The sequence below is a fragment of the Cricetulus griseus genome, chromosome 2, assembly GCF_003668045.3.
Source record: "Cricetulus griseus strain 17A/GY chromosome 2, alternate assembly CriGri-PICRH-1.0, whole genome shotgun sequence".
NCBI lineage: Eukaryota > Metazoa > Chordata > Mammalia > Rodentia > Cricetidae > Cricetulus > Cricetulus griseus.
The window spans coordinates 21452690-21473131 of NC_048595.1; the positions used below are offsets into that span (position 1 = coordinate 21452690).

Sequence of the window (20442 nt, forward strand, 5' to 3'; positions counted from 1 at the left end):
CGTGATGGTCAGAGTCTGTGCTCTGTGAGTTCTAGTTTCCATGGAATATAGTGGGTGCTGGGTGGGGTTCCTGGGATAGTGAGTGACACCCATCCCTGTCCTGTTCCTCCTACCTGCCCCTTCTGCCCTCAGATCAGCTACCAAAGCATCGAGTCCTCGGACCCAGCAGTGAATGTGCCTGGCCCACGGCGCACCATCTCCAAACTCCGCAATGAGACTTACCACGTCTTCTCCAACCTGCACCCTGGTACCACCTACCTGTTCTCTGTGCGTGCTCGAACCAGCAAGGGCTTTGGCCAGGCAGCTCTCACTGAGATTACCACCAACATCTCAGGTGAGCTTCCTTGGGAGGGGGCCTAATGTCTTGGGGTTCCAAGGATATTGAAGGGTGGAGCAGCCTAGTGTGGGTACAGAGGACCTTGCTGAGATTAAACGAACCATTTAAAGGTTTCAAGTCAGGAGCAGGGACTAAATCAGAGGGATCAGGAGACTATGGTGGGTGGAATCAGAGGGTTGAGATCAGAGGTCAGTGAGTAAGTCCAGGGACCACGAAAGCTTAAATCAGGGGAACATGATGGTAAGGGGGCTGGAGGTCTGGTCTTCCTGGCCCAGTGCTTGTGTCCCTGTCTCTTCTCAGCTCCCAGCTTTGATTATGCTGACATGCCGTCACCCCTGGGCGAGTCTGAGAACACCATCACAGTGCTGCTGAGGCCGGCCCAGGGCCGCGGAGCACCCATCAGGTGGGAAAGCCTGCACGGAGAGGATAGACAACAGGCCTCTCATCTGATTACCCTATTTCCTGCCTGGGCTCAGGGTTGAGGGCATACCATGATTCTGGGCAGTGGAAAGCTTGAAGCCATTCATTTCCCGTCAAGATCACAGGTCTCTGCTGGTAACTCTCATGGGTTTCCTGGACAGTGTCCAGTTTGGAGAAGGAATTAGGCCTCCCAAAGGTGGTTCATTAGACACCTAGGAGAAGTGAAAATCTTGAGGCCTTGAATTTTCTAGCTAGTTCTGTTTCTGGAGATACAGGCATGGGTGTCCCTGTAGAAGGCTAGGGAACCAGCTAATTAAGGCCATCTCTATGGGGACGGTCTGGCACATAGCTTTTATGCTCCCCACTCTCTGGGGGACTCTGAGATTATTGATGGCACAATGGCTGCCTCTGCTGTGTGTTAGAGTCAGATGGGGAGTGTGTGTGAGTGGGGTCATCTCAGGGTTGTTGCGTTTGTGATGTGTTTCGCATGGAGATGTGAAGGTAGCTGAGAGGCACTTCGGGGGGGGGGGTGTCAGTATGAGTCTGCATGTGTTTGAAAGTGTGTGGGGTTCATGCTGGTGTGACTCATGGTGAGCTTGACAGTGCCCTAGGACTTCATGTGCATAAAGTCATGTTAGCTTCATGGAACCCTGTGCAGAACATGTCGCTGAACATACTTGCAAAGCAAATGAAGGGAGGAAGAGCTTAATTTGACTCATGGTTTCGGAGGCTTCAGTCTATGGTCCTGTGCAGTTAGGCAGAACACCAAGGGTGTCAAGCACATGGGGGGTGGGGGAGTGGTTTACCTCAGGGTAACTGGGAAGCAGAGGGAGGATACCTACGTTCCAGCTGACTGGCTTTCTCCTTTCCCTGCTTTATTCCATCTGTCCCCTCAGCCCATGGGATGGTCTCCCACATTCATGACAGGTCTTCCACTCTTAGGTGGCCCTCTCTGGACAAGTCCTTGAGCATACCCCTAGAAGTGTGCTTTATCAGTCTCCTAGGTGTTTCTCAGTCTAGTCAAGTTGCCGGCTATGTTAGCTGTCTTTATTTTCATTTTAATATTTATTTATCATGTGTACAGTGTTCTGCCTGCATGTCTGATTACAGGCCATAAGAGGGCACCAGATTTCATTGTAGATGGTTGTGAGCCACCATGTGGTTGCTGGGAATTGAACTCAGGACCTCTGGAAGAGCAACCAGTGCTCTTAACCTCTGAGCCATCTCTCCAGCCCCCTATGTTAGCTGTCTTAACAGCTAACCCACAAAAAACCCTCTGCACTCTCTCTCTCTCTCTCTCTCTCTCTCTCTCTCTCTCTGTTTCTGGAGTAAAGATGGGGAATGTGTGAGTGGGGTCATCTTGGGGTTGCTTTTGTGGTGTGTTTGGCATGGAGATGTGAGAGAAGGTGTGACTTTTGGAAGTCACAGAGCCTTTCTGCCACTTAGGTCTCCTTCTTTAGTGGGGACTGAGGGTTGTCCTGTGAAGGTGGTTGGATTGCTCCACCTTTTCACCCTGTCCTTTCCCTTTTCTTCCTCACCTGCTGGGTCTCCCCCATGTTTGCTACCACTGCCTGCCTTGGCCCCTGTGGAATCTCAGGACCCCGAGGGTGTAGTGTTCTTTGCTGAAGCCTCCAGGTCCTTGTGTGACATCACCAAGGAGGACTTGGGAAACTTCTCCCTCAGTGTCCTCCTGAGGGATTCTGTGAGCTGGGTTGGTCAAGCTAGATTGTAATAAGGAGATGGGACATGGTGGGCAGGGTGACCCTCATCTCTCTGAGGCTGCGTTTCCTTAGATATTATTTCAGCTTGAGGCTAATGTGAATTATTGTCAGCTCTTGGGAGTGTTTGGAGCTGGGAGAGGCTTGGCCCTAGCATGAGGGGTGCTGAGAGGGATCTGGTCAGAAGTTCTGTGACAGGCAGTGAACTGACTCCTTGCACTGGAAACTAGAAGGGAGGCAGAGGCATTCCTACTTTTCAGAGCAGAGGTTGGCAGATGGGGTGTCCCAAACGGGTGTCACAGGTGATGGAGGCTGACAGGAAAGATTTAAACATATCAGACCCCACATATTCGTGTAGGCAGACATTTCTTTCCCTCCCGCCAGTTCCTAAAATACTACACAGAGGCTTATATTAATTATAAATGCTTGGCTGATAGCTCAGGCTTATTACTAACTAGCTCTTAGTTTTTTTTTTTTTTTTTCGAGACAGGGTTTCTCTGTGTAGCTTTGGAGCCTATCCTGGCACTTGCTCTGTAGACCAGGCTGGCCTTGAAATCACAGAGATCCACCTGTCTCTGCCTCCCGAGTACTGGGATTAAAGGCGTGTACCACCAATACCCAGCAAACAGTAGTTAGATGCCACAAAGTAGGTGGCAATGTCTTAACCATATGCGTGTTGTTAGGCCCAAGGGCTTCTTCCATCCTTGCCAAGGGGAGTGCTAACCTTCTCTCCTTTCATACAACACTAGCTCTTACATTTTAAGTTAACCCATATTCCTTATTTACCCTCTGCCACATGGTACCTTTATTCACGTGGTAAGTTCATCTCCTGCTCCCTTTGCATCAGCTGGTGACTCCTCAGACTCCTCCCTTTTCCTTCCCATCATCCTTAGTTTGGTCATCTTGCCTATACTTCCTGCCTGGCTACTGGCCAACCAATGTTTTATTATACCAATTTGAGTGACAAATCTTTACAATTAGTTCCACAGTGGATTGGAGGAGCCCACAGCCAAAGCTGGGTTAGAAAGAGGCAGAGCTTAAAATCCCTGACCTTCACCGTCTGAAGGCTGTCTGGGCCCCCTGTGGTCACTTGCACCATCTCTTCCCTGACCAGCGTGTACCAGGTGGTTGTGGAGGAAGAGCGACCACGGCGGTTGCGGCGGGAGCCAGGAGGTCAGGACTGCTTCTCGGTACCTCTGACCTTTGAGACAGCACTGGCTCGAGGCCTGGTCCACTATGTTGGGGCTGAGCTGGCTGCCAGCAGCCTGCTTGAGGCCATGCCCTTCACTGTGGGGGACAACCAGACCTATCGTGGCTTCTGGAATCCACCGCTTGAGCCCAGGAAGGCTTACCTCATCTACTTCCAGGCGGCAAGCCACCTGAAAGGGGTAAAGGGCTGGCTGGGTCCTGGTGGTGTAGAGTGGGGTAGCGGGTTGTAGGGTGGGGAGACCTACCACTGGGGCCTGAGACCTAGTCCTAGACTCCTCTGTATCCTAACCTCCTTTCCTTAAGCTACACCTTCCTGATACCAGGCATCTTCCCACTGATGATGGCCCAACACGCCGGTTGACCAGGATCCCTTGCTTCTTGAGGCCCTGCCTTCTCTCAGATGCCTCTTCCAAGGAAGCCCCCACTACTAGAGTCGCAGGCCCTACCTCTGCCTCAGAATTCCCCTCCTCCCTGGGCCCTGCCCCCTTCTCTGAGCTTCTGGATCTTTGGTGCTCCAGCGGTTTAATTTTTAGCAGACCCCTGGATCTGGTTCCTGCCCTCATATCTGAGGCTCCACCCCACTTTCCCATGGCGTTTTTTTGTGTCCTCCGATCTCATTGTTCATAAGACATAGCTCTATAGTTAACAGTTTGTACCTTACATGTGAGCCCTGGCTAAGTACAAGCTATCCCAATGGGGGGGTTCCTGAGCTGTGGAGCATAGGTTTGGCTTTTGTGTCTCTGAGCCCCTTTGTCTGTACTTCCAGGAAACCCGGCTGAACTGCATCCGAATTGCCAGGAAAGGTGAGTTCACTGGGCGTCTTCAGCCTCTCATCTGTGCATCTCCAGGGGACCCGTGCTATGGGATCACACAGGGCTATGAGAGCCTAGGGCTGTGGATGTCAGGCCCCAGTCAGCAAGGTCTTCCTGGCTCAGCTCCCTGGTGCCCAGTTCAAGGGCTTCTTCTCTCAAGCTGGACAACAGGCAGCCTCTCCTACCCTTCACACTCCCCATAGTGACAAAAGGACCTCTTATAGAGACAGGGCCCAGCTTGTATCTTGAGGGTGATGATGGTAACTGGTCCCTGGTTCTGGGTTCTGTTCCTTTTCCTATGGTGGGAGAGACAGGTGGGGACAGGCAGGGAGGTGTGAGGACCGCTCCTCTTATAGACATGGAATGTGGTTGGTTACTCATGGGATGTCCCATCTGTGTCACTTGTACTTTCCTCCTCCATCACCTGGCAGGAGGGCAAGAGGGTTGGTCTGAAGGCCCAGGGAGTCTCCAGTTCTCTGTATGAAGATGCTGAGGGTGGGGGGTGGGGTGGCTCTAGGGGGACTAAGAGGAGGAGAGCAGGCTGAGAGAGACTGACCTGGAATATGGAAAGCAGGCTATTGGTTGAGAGTGGGGTGAGGAGACAGATCTCTGACTGAAAGGTGGGGCAGTGTCTAGGTACAGTGCTGGGGCCTTGGCACATGCGTGTTTGGGCAGCTTGATCAGTGCCTCAGTGCTCAGACCCTGGCCTGTAGGGCCAGGTGGCCTCTGATCCTCTGTCTTTTTCGTTCTCCCCAGCTGCTTGCAAGGAAAGCAAGCGACCACTCGAAGTGTCCCAGAGATCGGAGGAGATGGGGCTCATCCTGGGCATCTGTGCAGGTGGCCTTGCTGTTCTCATTCTCCTCTTGGGGGCCATCATTGTCATCATTCGCAAAGGGTGAGTAGGGCCAGTGCTCCTGGCCCACCAGGGGCTTCCTACCCCTGGGAGGCCTGCTGGGTACAGAGGAGCCATGGCTGGGGTTGGTAGAGCAGCCCCTGCTGGTGGTGAAGTTTGTGGAGGGCTGCCAGCCTGAGCATTGGGCCTGTGGATGAACACACGCTGGCCAGTGGGAGTCAGGGACTCAGCAAAGGCCACTGTTGTGGCTGGAGCACAGGTCTGGCTGGTGCCAGGAGCCACTATCCAGGAACGGGTACTCTACCTGGTGCCAAGGAGCTGCGCTGGAAGCAGGCACTGCCCTCCTTTGCCCTACAGGGGCTGTTCCAATAGGAAGGCACAGTGGCGACCTGACTGACTTGGCCCTCTAGCCAAGGTATCTGCCATGACTGTGCAAACTCAGAGCCCCAGAGTGAGAGAGCTGCCAGGGAGTTGAAGGACATCTGGTCTAGTGTTTAGAATGGTTTCAAATCGACAGAGCCTGTCAAAGCCGATGATCCCCTCACTTTGCAGAGTGCTTGCCTAGCATACACAGAGCCCTAGGTTTGGCTCCTGGCCTGGTATAAACTAGAAATGGTGGCTCACATGTGTCACCCTAACATTCCAGAGATGGACAGCAGAGGATCAAAAGTTCAAGGCCATCTTTGTCATCTCCGCTGAGTTCAAGGCTTGCCTGGGTTACATGAGATCCTGTTTCAAAAACAAAACAAAAACTAAAAGCTCCAAAACAAAAACAACCTCCCCACCTGGAGCCCAGTGAATTAAGCAAGAGTTGGAGGCAGGGTGGGAATTCCTGAGACCCCTCTGCCTGCAGCCATATACTACCCCATTCTCTCCAGGCATCTCCAGAACATGGTGGCTCAAGCACCATAATTGAGCCCTAGAGGAGGCAGTGGGCCTGCCCAAGGTCACCCTAGATGCCAGAGGCAGAGCCAGCCTCATCCTTCCCCATCTGGACTCTGGCTTCTGTAGCCCCTACTGCTGCCAGGCTGGGCACATGCAGGCTGGTTGGCACTGGCTCTCTCGGCTGCCAGGAGCAGATAAGTAGGATCCAGGGAGGGGACAAAGAGCTGGCTAGGGCCATCAGCGATAGAGATGGGGTATGCCAGTGGAATGGAGATTGTGTGTGGGATGGCCTATCCTGGGCTCTGGCTCAGATTTTTTTTTTCTTCTGAAGTCGAAGAATGGTGTCTTGAGACACACTATCTTTAGCGATCACTTAATGAGGGATGACTGTGTGCCAGGAGCATTAGTTACTGAGTACCCAGAATGTGCCAGGCAAGGTTCTGGCACTTGGGGTCTATCCGAGAACATTTCCTTCTTGGATCCTGACAAATAGCAGGCCTGACTCCCTTTTCTCTGGTGGAGAAGCTGTAATCAAAGCGAGTTGCCCGTGTCTCCAGGTAAAGTGCTGGGGCTTGTTCTGCTTCTGAACTTCACTACAGAAGCGAAGGCCTCATTGTAGGCTCCCTGCCAATGGCGGATCTCTGCACTTGTGCCCAGCAGAGGCCTGCGGGGTCCTCTAAGTAGAGTGTGTGTGTAGGAGGCGATAAGTGGGACTGCTGGGGTGTATATGAGTTCCTAGAGATCTTCCTTGAGGGGAGAGAATTGGCCATGTGGGATATCAAACAGAGCCTTGGCCAGGACAGGGTGGGTCATAGGTGTAGCCAGGGTGTCACTAAGAGACTGCGCTCATTAAACAGTCTCTGACTAGTACATCAATACCTGTTCAGGCTGTCTTGGAAGCCCCTAGGACCATTCTTTTCCCCAGAACTGCACTTTGCTACTTCCTCTGAAAACCACTCCTTTCCACTGTGGCCTGTCACTGTTCCCCCTGGTCATGACTTTAGGGAGTCAGTGCACTCCGAAGCGCCCCCCCCCCAGTTTGCATTGTGGGGTCTGAACAGGTTTCAGATCAGCCTGTGTTACACATGTAACAGACTGAATAGGAGACACAGCACCCACCCCTGGGCCTGCCCTGGTAGTGAGCACTGAGCGAGTTCCTGACCAGGGTCCCAAGACAAATATTCTGAGACCTGGGGGACTCTGGCCTTTGCCATGACAACCTGTGACTTAGTGGCCTCATCTATGAAATGGGATTTTTTTTTTAAAGTGTTGGGAGATTGGGCCCTGAGCCTTGAGCATGCTAGGCAAGTGTAGCAGTGGCAGTCTTAGTTCAATGCGAGGCTTTTCACACAAGCTTTGGTTGCCCAGAGAGAGGGTGGCCTGGTTCCTTAAGGAACCCCATAGTCAGAGTCAGTCAAGGTGGGAAGAGTGGGCCCTGGGTTTGCCTAGGCACCCTGCTGGGGCCTCTCTAACCTGTTGGAGCCTCTCCACCCTGCTGGGGCTTCTCTACCCTGCTGGGGCTTCTCACCCTGCTGGGGCTTCTCCACCCTGCTGAGGCTTCTCCTTGTCTCCTTGACCCTAGCTATTCTCCTTCCTAGGCTGAGGTGTATGTGCGTGGCTGCCTGCTCAGGGGTGTGGAGACTGCAGAGGAAAGCCTGAGGGTGGGAGCTGTCTGCAAAGGCCAGAGCAGGCAGGGATGGGGGAAAGTGCCTTTGAGTACGTGTGTGCCAGTGTGTGTTTCTGTGTATGAGTGTATGTATATGTGAATTTATCTACTATGTGTGTATGTATGTCTGCACATGTATGTGTGCTTGCAAAAGCTGTGCATCCATCCCTCAGACTCTTTACCTCTTGCAGCAGCACACCGAGGGAAGATTCAGGAAGGGCTTTTAGTCTGAACGCACAGTGACTGAGTCTGGTCAGTCTTTAGACTGAGGATGGCCCCTTGATCTGTATGGTCCCTTCCTTCTGGGGGGGAAGCCTGGTCACATTGCTGTTTCTCTTTGCATGCTGCCAGGAGAGACCGCTATGCCTACTCCTACTATCCGTGAGTAATTCTGACCACCCCAGGCTCCCAGGACCTGCCCTCCCCGATCTCTTTCTCTCTACCCACTCCGTCTTCCCCGCTGTCAATGCCAGCCCCTTTCCATGGCCTCCCCTCCCTGTGGTATCTTTCCCCTTTGCCACAGCAAGGCTCCTGTACTCAGCTGGCTCTGTACTCCTTCCCAGACACTCTGCCCCTCACATCGGCTTCCTGGGCCCGGTGAACTCTCTCCGGTGAGGTTCACTGCCTCCCCTGCCCCCATGCTTCTCGAACCTGTCCCTCACCCTGCTGGTTTCCCAGCACCAGCCCCCAGTTTTCCTCCCCTCACTCCAAGGAATTGCTGACACGGCTGCTTTTCCTCCCCGTGACTCCATGTAGATAATCTTTGAACCTAAATTCAGAACTTTTTGAGTGTGTACGTAATTCCATCCACCTCCTCTCACACTGAGATCAGCTGGAGGCCGGTGGAGTCAGGTGTCTCCTGTCAGCCCCCGTGTTCTGTCTCCTGTGGATCTGACGCATTTGTTTTGGTAGTTTTTCCAAGGAGGCTGAGAGCCCCTGACTGGGATCAGAGCCTTGTGGTTCACCACCGGAGACTGCCTTCTAGGCCAGTATCCACTCACCGAAGGGTTCTCTTGTTCAGACAGCGTGGCAGAGTCTTCAAGCCTCCACATGGGCCCCAGGTCATTTCTGTGTAGGCACCTTGCCCTTCCAGCCACAGAGCTGTGCTTCTGCCTCCCATCTTCCCCAAGGCTGAGAGTCACAGCCTGAGGTCTCCACCCGTGAAGTGGCCCAGGCAGGGCTGCTTTCTCCTTCCCCTGCTACACTCACTTGCTGGCCAGGCAGGTGGGTGATAGGATTCCACCACTGGTGTTCCCTGGGAGACCCCTGAGCTGGCAGAGCAGACCCTGGCCTACTCTTGGAAGGCCTGGTTCTCCTCCTGCAGGATGGAGGGAGCTCCCAGGCAGGGCTCTTGCAGGAGGTGGGTATTTGTGGTTGTCTGGGTTAATCTGGTTTGTGAGATGGTGGCTCTGCAGTGGCACCTAATTAGGTCTAGAGTGAACGGGTGCTTTGTCTCCTGAGACCTTGGAGCCAGAAGGGATAGGAAACTGGGTCCCAGCTCTCATGGCTGCTATTGGCTGGTGAGTGGAGAGTATAGGCTGTGTGTCTTCTGTAGCCAGAGATACATTTGCAATGCTGCTGACTCCTGATCCCAAGGCTCAGAGCTGGGCCTTCCCTCCCACCTCTGGCTGCTGTTGGCCTCACCCACAGTTCCTGTGTCTCCAACTGTCCCCTTCTGTAGGAAGCCAGTGAATATGACTAAGGCCACCGTCAACTACCGCCAGGAGAAGACGCACATGATGGGTGCCGTGGACCGAAGCTTCACAGACCAGAGCACCCTGCAGGAGGATGAGCGGCTGGGCCTGTCCTTCATGGATGCTCCTGCCTATAGTCCCCGGGGTAAGTACAGGCCCTCCCAACCCCCAGACTCACAGTCACAGGACATATAAATATGGAGGCAGGCCAGAGAGAAGGGTCTCCCATGTGCTTTGCAGCCCCTTAAAAACCTATTATGAGTCATCCTGACCTTACCTTGACCACGCCCTGACAGGCGTGGTCAGGCACACCTGTAGCCAGCCCTTAGGAGGTGTGGTTATGGCGTCTTCCTACAGAGCCCTGCCAAGGCTATCCTGCCTTCTGTTTATCAATATTGGCCCAGAAATCCAAAGAATATACAGGGTGTGTTGACACTGTGCTTACAGGGTCTTACAGGAACTCTGCCAGCCCAGCAGTGAGACTATGGGCACACCCTACCTCCTATTGGGCATTTACTGTTTGCCAGACTGGGGTCCAGTAGCTGAGGATGTGGAGACAACCAGTCTGTAGTCACGCAGACCCGGACTGGCCTCTGGAATCTCTTCTTTATAAGGCTGTGTGATTTAGGGCAAGTTGCTTAATTAAGCTCTCTAGACATCTATTTCTTCACATATAAAGTGGGAAGAAGGTCATCTCTGCTTGTAGACCAATTCTCCCCAGGGTTGCTATGATGCCCAAATGAGATAGTATATGTGAATCACTTGGTGTTGTGTGTTGATTGCCAGAGCCGAGTGGGTTAGCTGCTAGGAGCTATGCCCTGACTTTTGTTCTCCACCATTTTACTTTGTTTAGTGTTGTTGTTTTGATATTTTGAGACAGGATTTCTCTGTGTAGCCCTGGCTGTCCTGGAACTCACTCTGTAGACCACACTGGCCTCCAATTCACAGAGATCCACCCACCTCTGTCTCTTGTGGGCTGGGATTAAAGGCGTGCACCACCACCACCCGGGCAAGTGTTGATTTATATGAAAGAAAATAGGGAATACCACTGAGACATTGTTTATGACTAAAGCCATAAGAGTACTGAATACCGGTGAACTGCTGCTGACTGTTCAGAACTGTAGAGGAGAGCTGCTTCCCAGCTACACCCCTGTCACCCTCTCATATAAATACTCCCAGAAACTTTATTCACAATCATCTGGTCTTTTCATTAAAAGATTTTATTTTATGTGTGTCTGCCTGTGTGTCTGTATGTGCATCATGTGCTTGCAGTACCCAAGGTGGACAGTAGAGGGCATTGGGTTTCCCCAGACTTGCCATGGGTGCTGGGAACTGAACCCAGGTCCTCTGCAAAAGCAGCATGTTCTGGGAGGTGGTACAGTGGCAGGGTGCTTACCCAGCACATAGGACGTCCTGGGTTCTAACCTCAGCACCCCTCACAAAAACAAAGCAACAGAAAACAAACAACAAAGAGTAGTGGGCTCTGAACATCTGAGCCATCTCTCCAGTCTATCTCTCTAACTCTCTGACCTTTTAAGGCCAGTTATACCACATGCACTTATCCCCCAAGGAACACATTATATAATTTTACTCATTTTCCAGCTTTATAAGAAGGAACCCACACTCTGTTGTTCAAGCCAGTGTCACATTCTCATACTTGCCCATGTGGACATTTGGCTTTGCTGTAGTTCACTACTATTCTCTGATGTATAGTTCTCCATTGTGTGATTACTTCACAGTTATGTTCTTTGTGACTGTTTGCTGCTACTGGCTTCCTGTTACCACAGCGAGGCTCCCATGAGGCACTTTTACGAAGGTTTTTATAGACACTCCTGCATATGAGATCCTAGAAGTAGACTCACTGGATGACTGGAAGTATGTCTCCTTCAGCCTCAGAGACAGGACTAGGATGTCTTCCAAAGCAGTTTTGCTCTCCCCTTCTTGTGGGAAGGACTTCATTGCTGTACATCAGAATTAAAATTCGCAGCCTCCTTCCTTCCCTTTGCTGAGCTGGTTTGTATGAAATGGTGATTTTCTATAGACTTCATTTGCATCCCTCTGAGTGCTAATGAGGGTGGACACATTTTCCTGTCATGATTGGCATTCAGGCCTCTTCTTCCAAGAAATGCCTGCCCACATCTTTCACCTCATTTTCTGTTAGGTTTTTTGGGTTGCTTTCTTAGTGGTTTTTAGGAGTTCTTTATATATTCAGGATAATAATCATTTGTCACATATGAATTGCAAATATCTTTTCCCAATTTGTAGCTCGTCTCTCCGGGTTATTTATAGCATCTTAGGAGGAATAGAAACATCTTTACTTTAATGTCCTTACATTTGTCAGTTATTTCCTCTGTGACTGCTGCTTTCTGTTTTCCTTAGACTTTTTCTCAGGGGCGGAGAAGATGACTCTGTTGGTAAAGCGCTTGCCGCACAAGCATGAGGACCTGAGTTCAAGCCTCAGAACCAGTCTTTAAGGGGCCAACAAAGGGCTGGAGAAATGGTTCAGCCATTAAAGGCTAGGAACATGAGGGTTTCTGAAGCTCACTGGCCGGCTAGTGGAGCCAAAGTAGTGAGCTCCAGGTCCAGGAAGAGACTTGTCCTGAAAAATGAGGGGGAGAGTACACCCAGTGTCAGCCTCTGACGTCCTCATACATATCCACTTGTGCCTGCTCACACATGGGCACCCACCCACAGCCACACCCATTGGAGCGCGAGCGCGCACGCACACACACACACACACACACACACACACTACACAGACACACATATACACATGCACACACATATACACATGCATACATATGTGGACACACATATATACATGCACATACACACATATACACATGCATATACATAAACATCACACACATACACATGCACACACATATACACATGCATACACACATGCACAAACACACATAAATACTACACACACACATATACACATGCATACACAATGCACACACATATACACACATGCACACACATATACATGCACATACACACATACACACATGCACACACATACACACATGCACACACATATACACATGCACACACATATACACATGTACACACATACACACATGCACACACATATACACATGCACACACATACACACACATGCACATGCCATTAAGCATTTTTTACCCTTTGTTTCCTCAAACTTACTAGTTTGCATTTCATATTTAAATCTTTCTCTGGAATCTATTTTTGTATGTGGCATGAATTAAGGATTTTCTTTAATGCACAGGAATAATGAGCAGCTTCTGTTGCATTGTCTTTCTTAAAAGATTTATTTTCTGTGTATATGATGTGGGGGTGGGAGAGTTTGTGCCACTGCCAACATGTGGAGGCTGGAGGACCACTCTGTGGCGTCTGTGTTCTTCCTCTGCCTTTAGGTTTGTTTAGGGAATCAAACTCAGGTCACCAGGCTTGTGTGGCAAGCGCCTTTACCTGCTGAGCCATCTCATGGGCCCTTCACTCTGCAGATTTCCAGAGCTGTCCCTGTCATTCTGTCATAGTGTGGTGATGTGAGGGTTGAATTCTGGTTTTCTTCTGTTGGGTCAGTATTCTGGTTGGTCCCTGGGCTGAAATCATGGGGCGCTCTTAGCTATCCTGATATTTGATTTGAGATGTACCCACCACTTTTGCTCTTCATGTTTTTTTTTTTTTTTTGTCTTCAATCTCTTTGCTAACAAATTTTTGAATTGTATTTTCAGGTGGCTTCATATTCAAATCTATGAATCAATTTTAAGAGAACAGAGGTCTTATAAAACATCTTTCCTTTCATGAATGCTGTGTATAAACATGACACACATCACCTTGTTTATTTACATCTACATTTTCTCCATAAACTCTGTACACCCTTTGGGAGCGATGTCAGGTCCTTTACTCTTTGGTTCTGAGAACTGAACCCAAGCTAGGTACATGCTAAGCACAGTGTCTTACACTAAGCTGTACCCTTTCCAGGTCTCTTATGCAGAAACTTAAAATTATATTACGTGTGTGTGTGTGTGTGTGTGTGTGTGTGTGTGTGTGTGTGTGTGTGTGTGTCTGTAGTTCAGAGGACAACTTTTAGGAATCCTCTCCTTCTACTTTGGGGGTCCCGGCAATTGAACTCAGATCATCAGGCTTAGTGGCAAGCACCCTTTACCTGGTGAGCCATTTTACTGGTTCTTATTTTTGACTTCTAATGCAAGCAGTACACTTTAAAATATCTCCTTCCCTTCCTCTCTCCATCATTTCTTTTTTCTTTCTCTTTTGGAAACAGGATCTCACGGAGCCTCAAACTCATGGAGATTCTCCTGTCTCTGCCTCCAGAGTGATTAATGGTCTGTGCTATCATGCCCAGCTTGCAATTGATTTTTTGATATGTGGCTTGATCTTAAGTTCATACTTCTCCATAGATGTTCTCCTTAGTTCTAATGCATCTGTAGAATCCTTCAGGTTTCCAGTGTAGTCAGAGGATCTCAGACACCAGCACTTGTCTTTCTTCTAGAGCAGTGGTTCTCAACCTTCCTAATGCTGTGACCCTTTAATACAGTTCCTCATGTTGTGACCCCCGACCATCAACTTATTTCATTGCTACTTCATAACTGTAATTTTGCTACTATTATGAGTTACAGTGTAAATATCTGATATGTAGGATATCTAATTTGCAACCCCCAAAGGGGTCTCAACCCACAGATAGAGAATCACTGTTCTAGGCCTTTCTTTCCATGGTTTTCTGAACATCACTGTTGGGTACCTTGTGGTGGTTTGAAAGAAAATGGCCCCCCAAGGGAATGGCACCATTAGGTGATGTGGATTTGTTGGAGTAGGTATGGCCTTGTTGGAGGAAGTATGCCACTGTGGAGGTGAGCTTTGCGGTCTCATGTTTGCTCAAGCCATGCCCAGTGTCTTAGACCACTTCCTGTTGCCTATGGATCAAGATGTAAAGCTCTTAGCTCCTTCTCTAGCACCATGTCCGCCTGCACGCTGCCATGTCCCACCACGATAATAATGGTCTGATGCTCTGAACTGTCAATCACTCAATTAAGTGTTTTTCTTAATAAGGGTTGCTGTGGTCATGGTGCTTCATCACAGCAATTGAAACCCTAACTACATACCTGTAGTATTATAGTGAGTAGATGTGGTAATAGCAGGAATCTGTCTTGTTGTATTAGCTTTAGGAAGATGCTTCCAACATTTAAACATGGAGAGTAGTTTGCTGAGGATTCGGGGTTAATAATTCCCTTCAGTTTTCAGTTTGCTAAGTGGGTTTTTAGGCTAAACAGTCATTAAACTTACAAGATTCACTCTCATACTTACTGCAATAGCCATGTTTTCCCTTTCATTTGTTAATGAAGTGAGTGATATTTTTAATCTTGTAATTTACTGTACTCATTGTTCAAGTGGTCTTTCTGGGTGGTCTCTTCTCATAAATGGTTCTGTGTTGTACTTCTGTCTGGTTTGGGTACCAGAATTTTAAAAATGCACTGGGTTTCTGCTTTTTTCTTTATCATAGAAGGTTAGACTAATTCACTTTTGGCAAGTTTGGTGGAATTCATCAAGAAACAATCCTTTTGGTTGTTGTTTTCTTTATGGAAAGATTAAAATTTCTTTTAAGAATTATTACATTTTGCCAGGCGTGGTGATGCATGCCCTTAATTCCAGTACTCCAGAGACAGAGGCAGGCCTCTTGTGAATTGGAGGCCAGCCTGGTCTATATGGTGAGTTTCAGGACAACAGCCAGGACTACATAGAGAAACCTTGTCTCAAAAAACAAAACAAAAAACCCAAAATAGCCAGGTGCTGGTGCATCTCTTTAATCCCAGTGCTTGGGAGGCAGAGGCAGGTCGATCTCTGTGAGTTCAAGGTAGCCTAGTCTACAGAGTAAGTTCCAGGACATCCAAGGCTGCACAGAGAAATCCTGTCTTGAAAAACAGCAGCAACAACAAAACAAAAAACAAAGCAAAACAAACCCAAAATAAATAAATAAGGACCCTTAGGGTTCTTTAAAGAAAACAGAATGGGTGTTGAGCTGGGGTTGGCACAGGCCTTGCTCCTGAGTGCCATTGGAAAAGGTGGCCAGATGGGGGTGGGGATGGAGGAAGAAAGAGAGATAATTGAAATATATAGCTCTTCTCTTAGGGAAATCAAGGACAAATTGAGGAGTCCAGAGTGATCCTGGGAAATGGAGACCAGGGCCACTGCGTGTGAGCATTGGAGACAATTAGTGCTATCAAGAGGCTTGAGAAGTTGTTTATATATTACATTTTTGTTTACATATTTTTTGTGCATATATGTGAATGTGTGTAGTACATGAGTGCCACTGTGTGTGTATGTGAGGGTCAGCAGACAGCTCGTAAGAATTGGTTCTCTCCTTTTACTGTGTGGGTCTCGAGGATTGAACTCAGGTCAGCAGAGTCGATCTCCCCAGGCCAAGATTTGAAACTTATAACCGGCTTCTTTAGAGAATCCAGGTTTCCAGGCTTTCTATTTTTGAGTCACTTTTGATTTTTGGATATACCTATAAAAATATCACACATATATCAGGAAACGATGCAATTGGTGTTACAGTTGTCAGGGAATTTTTCTATTCCATGTGTGTTTCAAGCTTGACATGCACTTATTTCCTTTTTTGTAGTTTTCCTCCTGGAATTCTCACCATTTTACATTACTCAGTGTAATCATTAACCTTCATTTTACCAAAATCAATCAATCAATCAATCAATCAATCAAATAGGAAAATGGAGGGCTGGGGTTGTGGCTCAGTGGGTGGCGTGACTACCTGATGTGAAGGAGGCCCTGGTTAGAGAACAAGCCTGACGTGCATAGGGCATGGTTAGTCCCTCCATGTGAAAACAGTGCAGTGGAGTAGAAATGCTCACACCAAGCCACCAGGAAGCAGACGTGTTGATTGCCTGTCCTGGCTTCCTCTTTCTTCCCTACCCACCAGGGCCCTAGCCGGTCTCACTCTGTCCCACCCCCAGCACTGGAGTTACAGACATAGGCTGCCCTGCCTGATTTCTTATGTGAGCAGCTGGAGACCATGCCTCTATGGAAGGCTCTTAGCCATGGAGCCATCTCCCCAGGCCCTGGGTATCAATGAACCTGCGAGTGGGTGAGCAACTTGGTCCTTGGGGCAGAGCTTGGGATGGTATAGAAGTGCTTCTCAGATCCCATAGCTAAGGGAATGGGGACTGGCTTCTCTGAGCCCAGGAAAGCAGGTCACAACATATGACCCTATCCTTTCCCAGTGATCTCATCTGTAGAATACCTTGCATTGTTCTTGGCCTCATCTGTAAGATGCCTGGATTTAGCTTTGGCTTCACATCAGGGTTTTAGCTAGGTTTTTGGTCATCAGAAACTGACTGCACCTACGTGCCTGCTGATCAGGATCTGTGGGATAATCTCCTGTCACACTTGTTTGGTTCTCTTTCTAACTGGTGATCACTTTGTGAGCCATTGACTCTGTGTCTACAGCAAACCCCTGAGCTCCCAGTCTCCTTGATGCTTTTAGTTCTTTGAACCAGCAGAAGTTCTTTGTGTGTGCATGTGTTATGTATGTGTGTGAGTGTACTTGTGTATGTATACATGTATGTGTATATTTGTGAGTGTGTGTGTGTATGTATGTATGTATGTATGTATGTATGTATGTATGTATGTATATGTATGCATTTGGATGCCAGAAGTTGACATCAGCTGTCTTCTTCAGTTACTCATCACCTGAGACAAGGTCTCTCACTGACCCTGTAGTTCACACTAGGCTAGACTCTTTAGCCAGTGAGCTGCCAGGGATCCTGTTGTCTTTGCCTCCCCAGCACTGGGATTGCCTGCCAACATGCCTGGATTTCTTTTATATGAGTGATGGGGATTGAACTCAGGTCCACATGGTTTGTGTAGCAAGTGCTTTGCTGGCAGAGCCATTTCTCCAGTCCCAGTAATCTTTCTTGAAGTCTTGCATTTCCCCACCTTGTGTAGTTGTGGCTGCTCCTTGGAACTGACTGGCTTTTCAGGCTGGGCCAGTGTCTTAGGATGGAGAAGGACTAAGTGTTCAGTCAGCCAACTGCCCTGGCTTTCGGGGACTCAGGGACTCCCTTTCCTGGAAACAAAGCCAGCGATTGCTGTGGGTGGTACTGCCTGGGGCCAGGCTCTGGGTGCCCCTCACGAGCTGTCTTATTATTTAACACTTACATTGGCATGTTGAGCAGTGTCAGTTTTCACTTCATTTGACCCGTGAAAGTGGAAGTTTAGGCAGGCTAAGTAGCATTCTAAGGTCAAATGCTGAGCTGGGATTTGATCTGAGATCTGCCTGACTCCAGAGCCTTCTGTCAGTCTCCGCCCACACTGTACTGCAGCCCCCGAGGGAGGATGTTTCCATAAAACACAAAGAGCCCTTCATGGTGAGACGGGAAGCGCCCTTCCTTCCATTCATCTCTTGAATATTTCACAGGCACGCCGACATGCTGGAAGCCCTGCGCGGTCCCACTGGGAGTAAACCCACGTTTACAACAGAATTGCACCTTTAAGCACAGATCTCTCCTCTATCTAATTTGTGTGTTTCTGTGTGTATGTTCATTCACATGTATATATGTGTTCATGTGTGCAAGTACATGTATGTGTGTGTTTGTGTGTGGGCATACATCTCTCTCTCTCTCTGTCTGTCTCTCTCTCTCTCTCTCTCTCTCTCTCTCTGTGTGTGTGTGTGTGTGTGTGTGTGTGTATGTGTGTATGTGTGTGTGTGCATGCAGCCACAAGTTTTGAGGCTCACGTCGAGTCCAGAGGTTTTGGGAGGTCTGTTTCTCCATCTTGTGAGATGGGTTTCTCTGAACCGGGAGCTGCTAGATTCAGCTAGACTGGCTGGGCAGCAACCCCCCAGGACACATCTGTTTCTGCTTTCCAGGTGTTGGGGTTAAAGGTGTCTGCCACTGTGCCCAGCTCTTTACTTGGGTGCTAGGGATCTGAACTCAGGTCCTCATGCTTGCACAAGGAGCACTTTGACTACTCAGCTGTCTTGAGTTCTTACTATACTAGCCACTCTGATGTGAGTCCTATCTTGCCTCTTTGGACCCCAGCTTCCCCATCTGTAAGGTTAAGGGCATGGGGGCATCTGACCGAGTGATGAACTAGAAACTGTGTAGTTCTCTAGCTCTAACTGACCAGAACTCAGGATCAAATACAGGAGATAGTTCTCTGTTAACTGGACACTTTTTAGGACTGGAGCTGCTGAGAGGAGAACAGCAAAGCAGGAAGATTCTGCCGTGGCCTTGAGTTCCTACCCAGAGGCAGTTTTTAAACCTTGGCATAGGAAGCTGAGGGGGCAATCTCCCTGATCCGTCTGGGGTCTGGAGAAGTGGCCTGCATTCATCTCTGTGAGTCACTAAATAGGAACATGGGCCTGCACTGGAGAAGGCCTCTAGGGGATCATTTTGGCTGAGCCTTGGAGGATAGGTGTCAGTTCTCCCGGCATAAAGGACAGGGGAGGAAGGATATTGAGGCAGAGGGAACAGCCATGTGGCAGGCCCTGGCAAAGGAAGAACAGGCACCCACCAGAGATCCCTTCACAGTCCCTGCCAGATCAGACCAGTGAGAAATGTGAAGGACAGGTCTCCAGTCATCCATGCAGCCTTTTCTGAGAGAAGATAGGAGCCAGACAGTGAGTGAGGCTTCCCGGTAGGAGAAACCATGGCTGCTTTCCCCAGTCTCAGACCTGATCTCCGGAACCAGGGTGGGATGTCCTTGGGGATGCTGATTCTAAGAGCTGGAGAGAGGGTGTGTCTGTCTGGCAGGGTCTGGGGTCCCCGGGGCCCCCTTGTCTGGGCCACCACACTGGTTGACAATGGGAATGCTGGCACAGGAGAAACACTCTATTCAGGTGCCTGGCATTGTCGGTGGAGGGGGCGGCTGTGCAAGCTAATTTTGCTCTGCTCATCTTTGAATGGGGGTAATTGCTGGGAGTTGCCAATGCTCCAGATTGTTCCCTGGAAGAGGAGGGCATGTCCAGGACCCTGCTAATGCTGCCTGTGCAGGTTGAGCAGCAAAACCTGGCAGGGTGGTGTGAAGATGTCACAGGATCACAGGGTGATACAGCCACGAGGACCCTAGGGGTCACTTCAGTTGACCCACTTATTTTGTAGATGGGAAACCAGAGACACTGAAGGGCGAGGCTTGCAGGGCCTCATGCAGGGTAGCCTTGCTAAGCTTGACTCTAAGGAATGATCCGGCCACCCTCCATGTTGGCTGTGCTCCCTGCCTCCACTCTGCTGGAGTTTGTCTAGGGGCTTCCAGGCTGAGTATTCATTTATGTGAGAGGCCTTTTCCCTTCCTCTGGCTACAGGAGACCAGCGAAGCAGTGGGGTCACCGAGGCCAGCAGCCTCCTGGGGGGCTCCCCTCGGCGCCCATGTGGCCGGAAGGGCTCCCCGTATCACACAGGACAGCTGCACCCTGCAGTACGGGTGGCTGACCTCCTGCAACACATCAACCAGATGAAGACGGCAGAGGGCTATGGCTTCAAGCAGGAATATGAGGTGGGCCCGGCCCGTTCTCCTCACTGTGGAACCTCACTTGGCAACTCTCAGTGCAGCCCTGTTGGACCTTTCCTTTGAGAGTCCCCAACTCAGCTTTACCCTTTGACCTTGACTCTGTGCATTCCTTCAAGCTCAGGCTGTCTGGTTTCTCACTCTTCCATTCTATCTCCACTCTGATCATGAGTCTAATCCTGTCTGTGGTTGGAGCCACATCAGTGCTGACCTTGCCCTAACTCTAGTCTGACATTGATTGACCCCTGCCCCTCAGCCTAAGCTCCTTCTGACTGGATCCCAGCTACCATCATCTGGACACCAGCACTACCCTCATTTAT

General features: G+C 49.6%; 1 protein-coding gene and 1 non-coding gene across 9 annotated transcripts in view; one reads left to right on the forward strand and one right to left on the reverse strand.

Moving 5' to 3' along the window:
* The window catches only part of Ptpru (protein tyrosine phosphatase receptor type U), a 77946-nt gene that overhangs the window by 36257 nt on the left and 21247 nt on the right, over positions 1-20442 (forward strand). For 7 of the 8 annotated variants that reach the window (XR_004768146.1, XR_004768147.1, XM_035439575.1 and 4 more), the window contains exons 10-16: positions 133-334; positions 638-740; positions 3590-3863; positions 4451-4487; positions 5253-5391; positions 9582-9739; positions 19920-20110. Coding sequence is in view for 6 of the 8 variants with exons in the window: in XM_035439575.1 (XP_035295466.1) it covers positions 133-334; positions 638-740; positions 3590-3863; positions 4451-4487; positions 5253-5391; positions 9582-9739; positions 19920-20110 (1104 nt within the window). In the remaining 2 variants the exon portion in view is untranslated. Of the gene's footprint in view, positions 1-132; positions 335-637; positions 741-3589; positions 3864-4450; positions 4488-5252; positions 5392-9581; positions 9740-10474; positions 10823-19919; positions 20111-20442 lie in introns of those variants that run through there. The other variant, XM_035439578.1, reaches the window with a different exon arrangement.
* On the reverse strand, positions 3096-3221 carry LOC113833928. The gene has a single exon (XR_003482115.1). It is a non-coding gene; the product is annotated as a U6atac minor spliceosomal RNA (small nuclear RNA).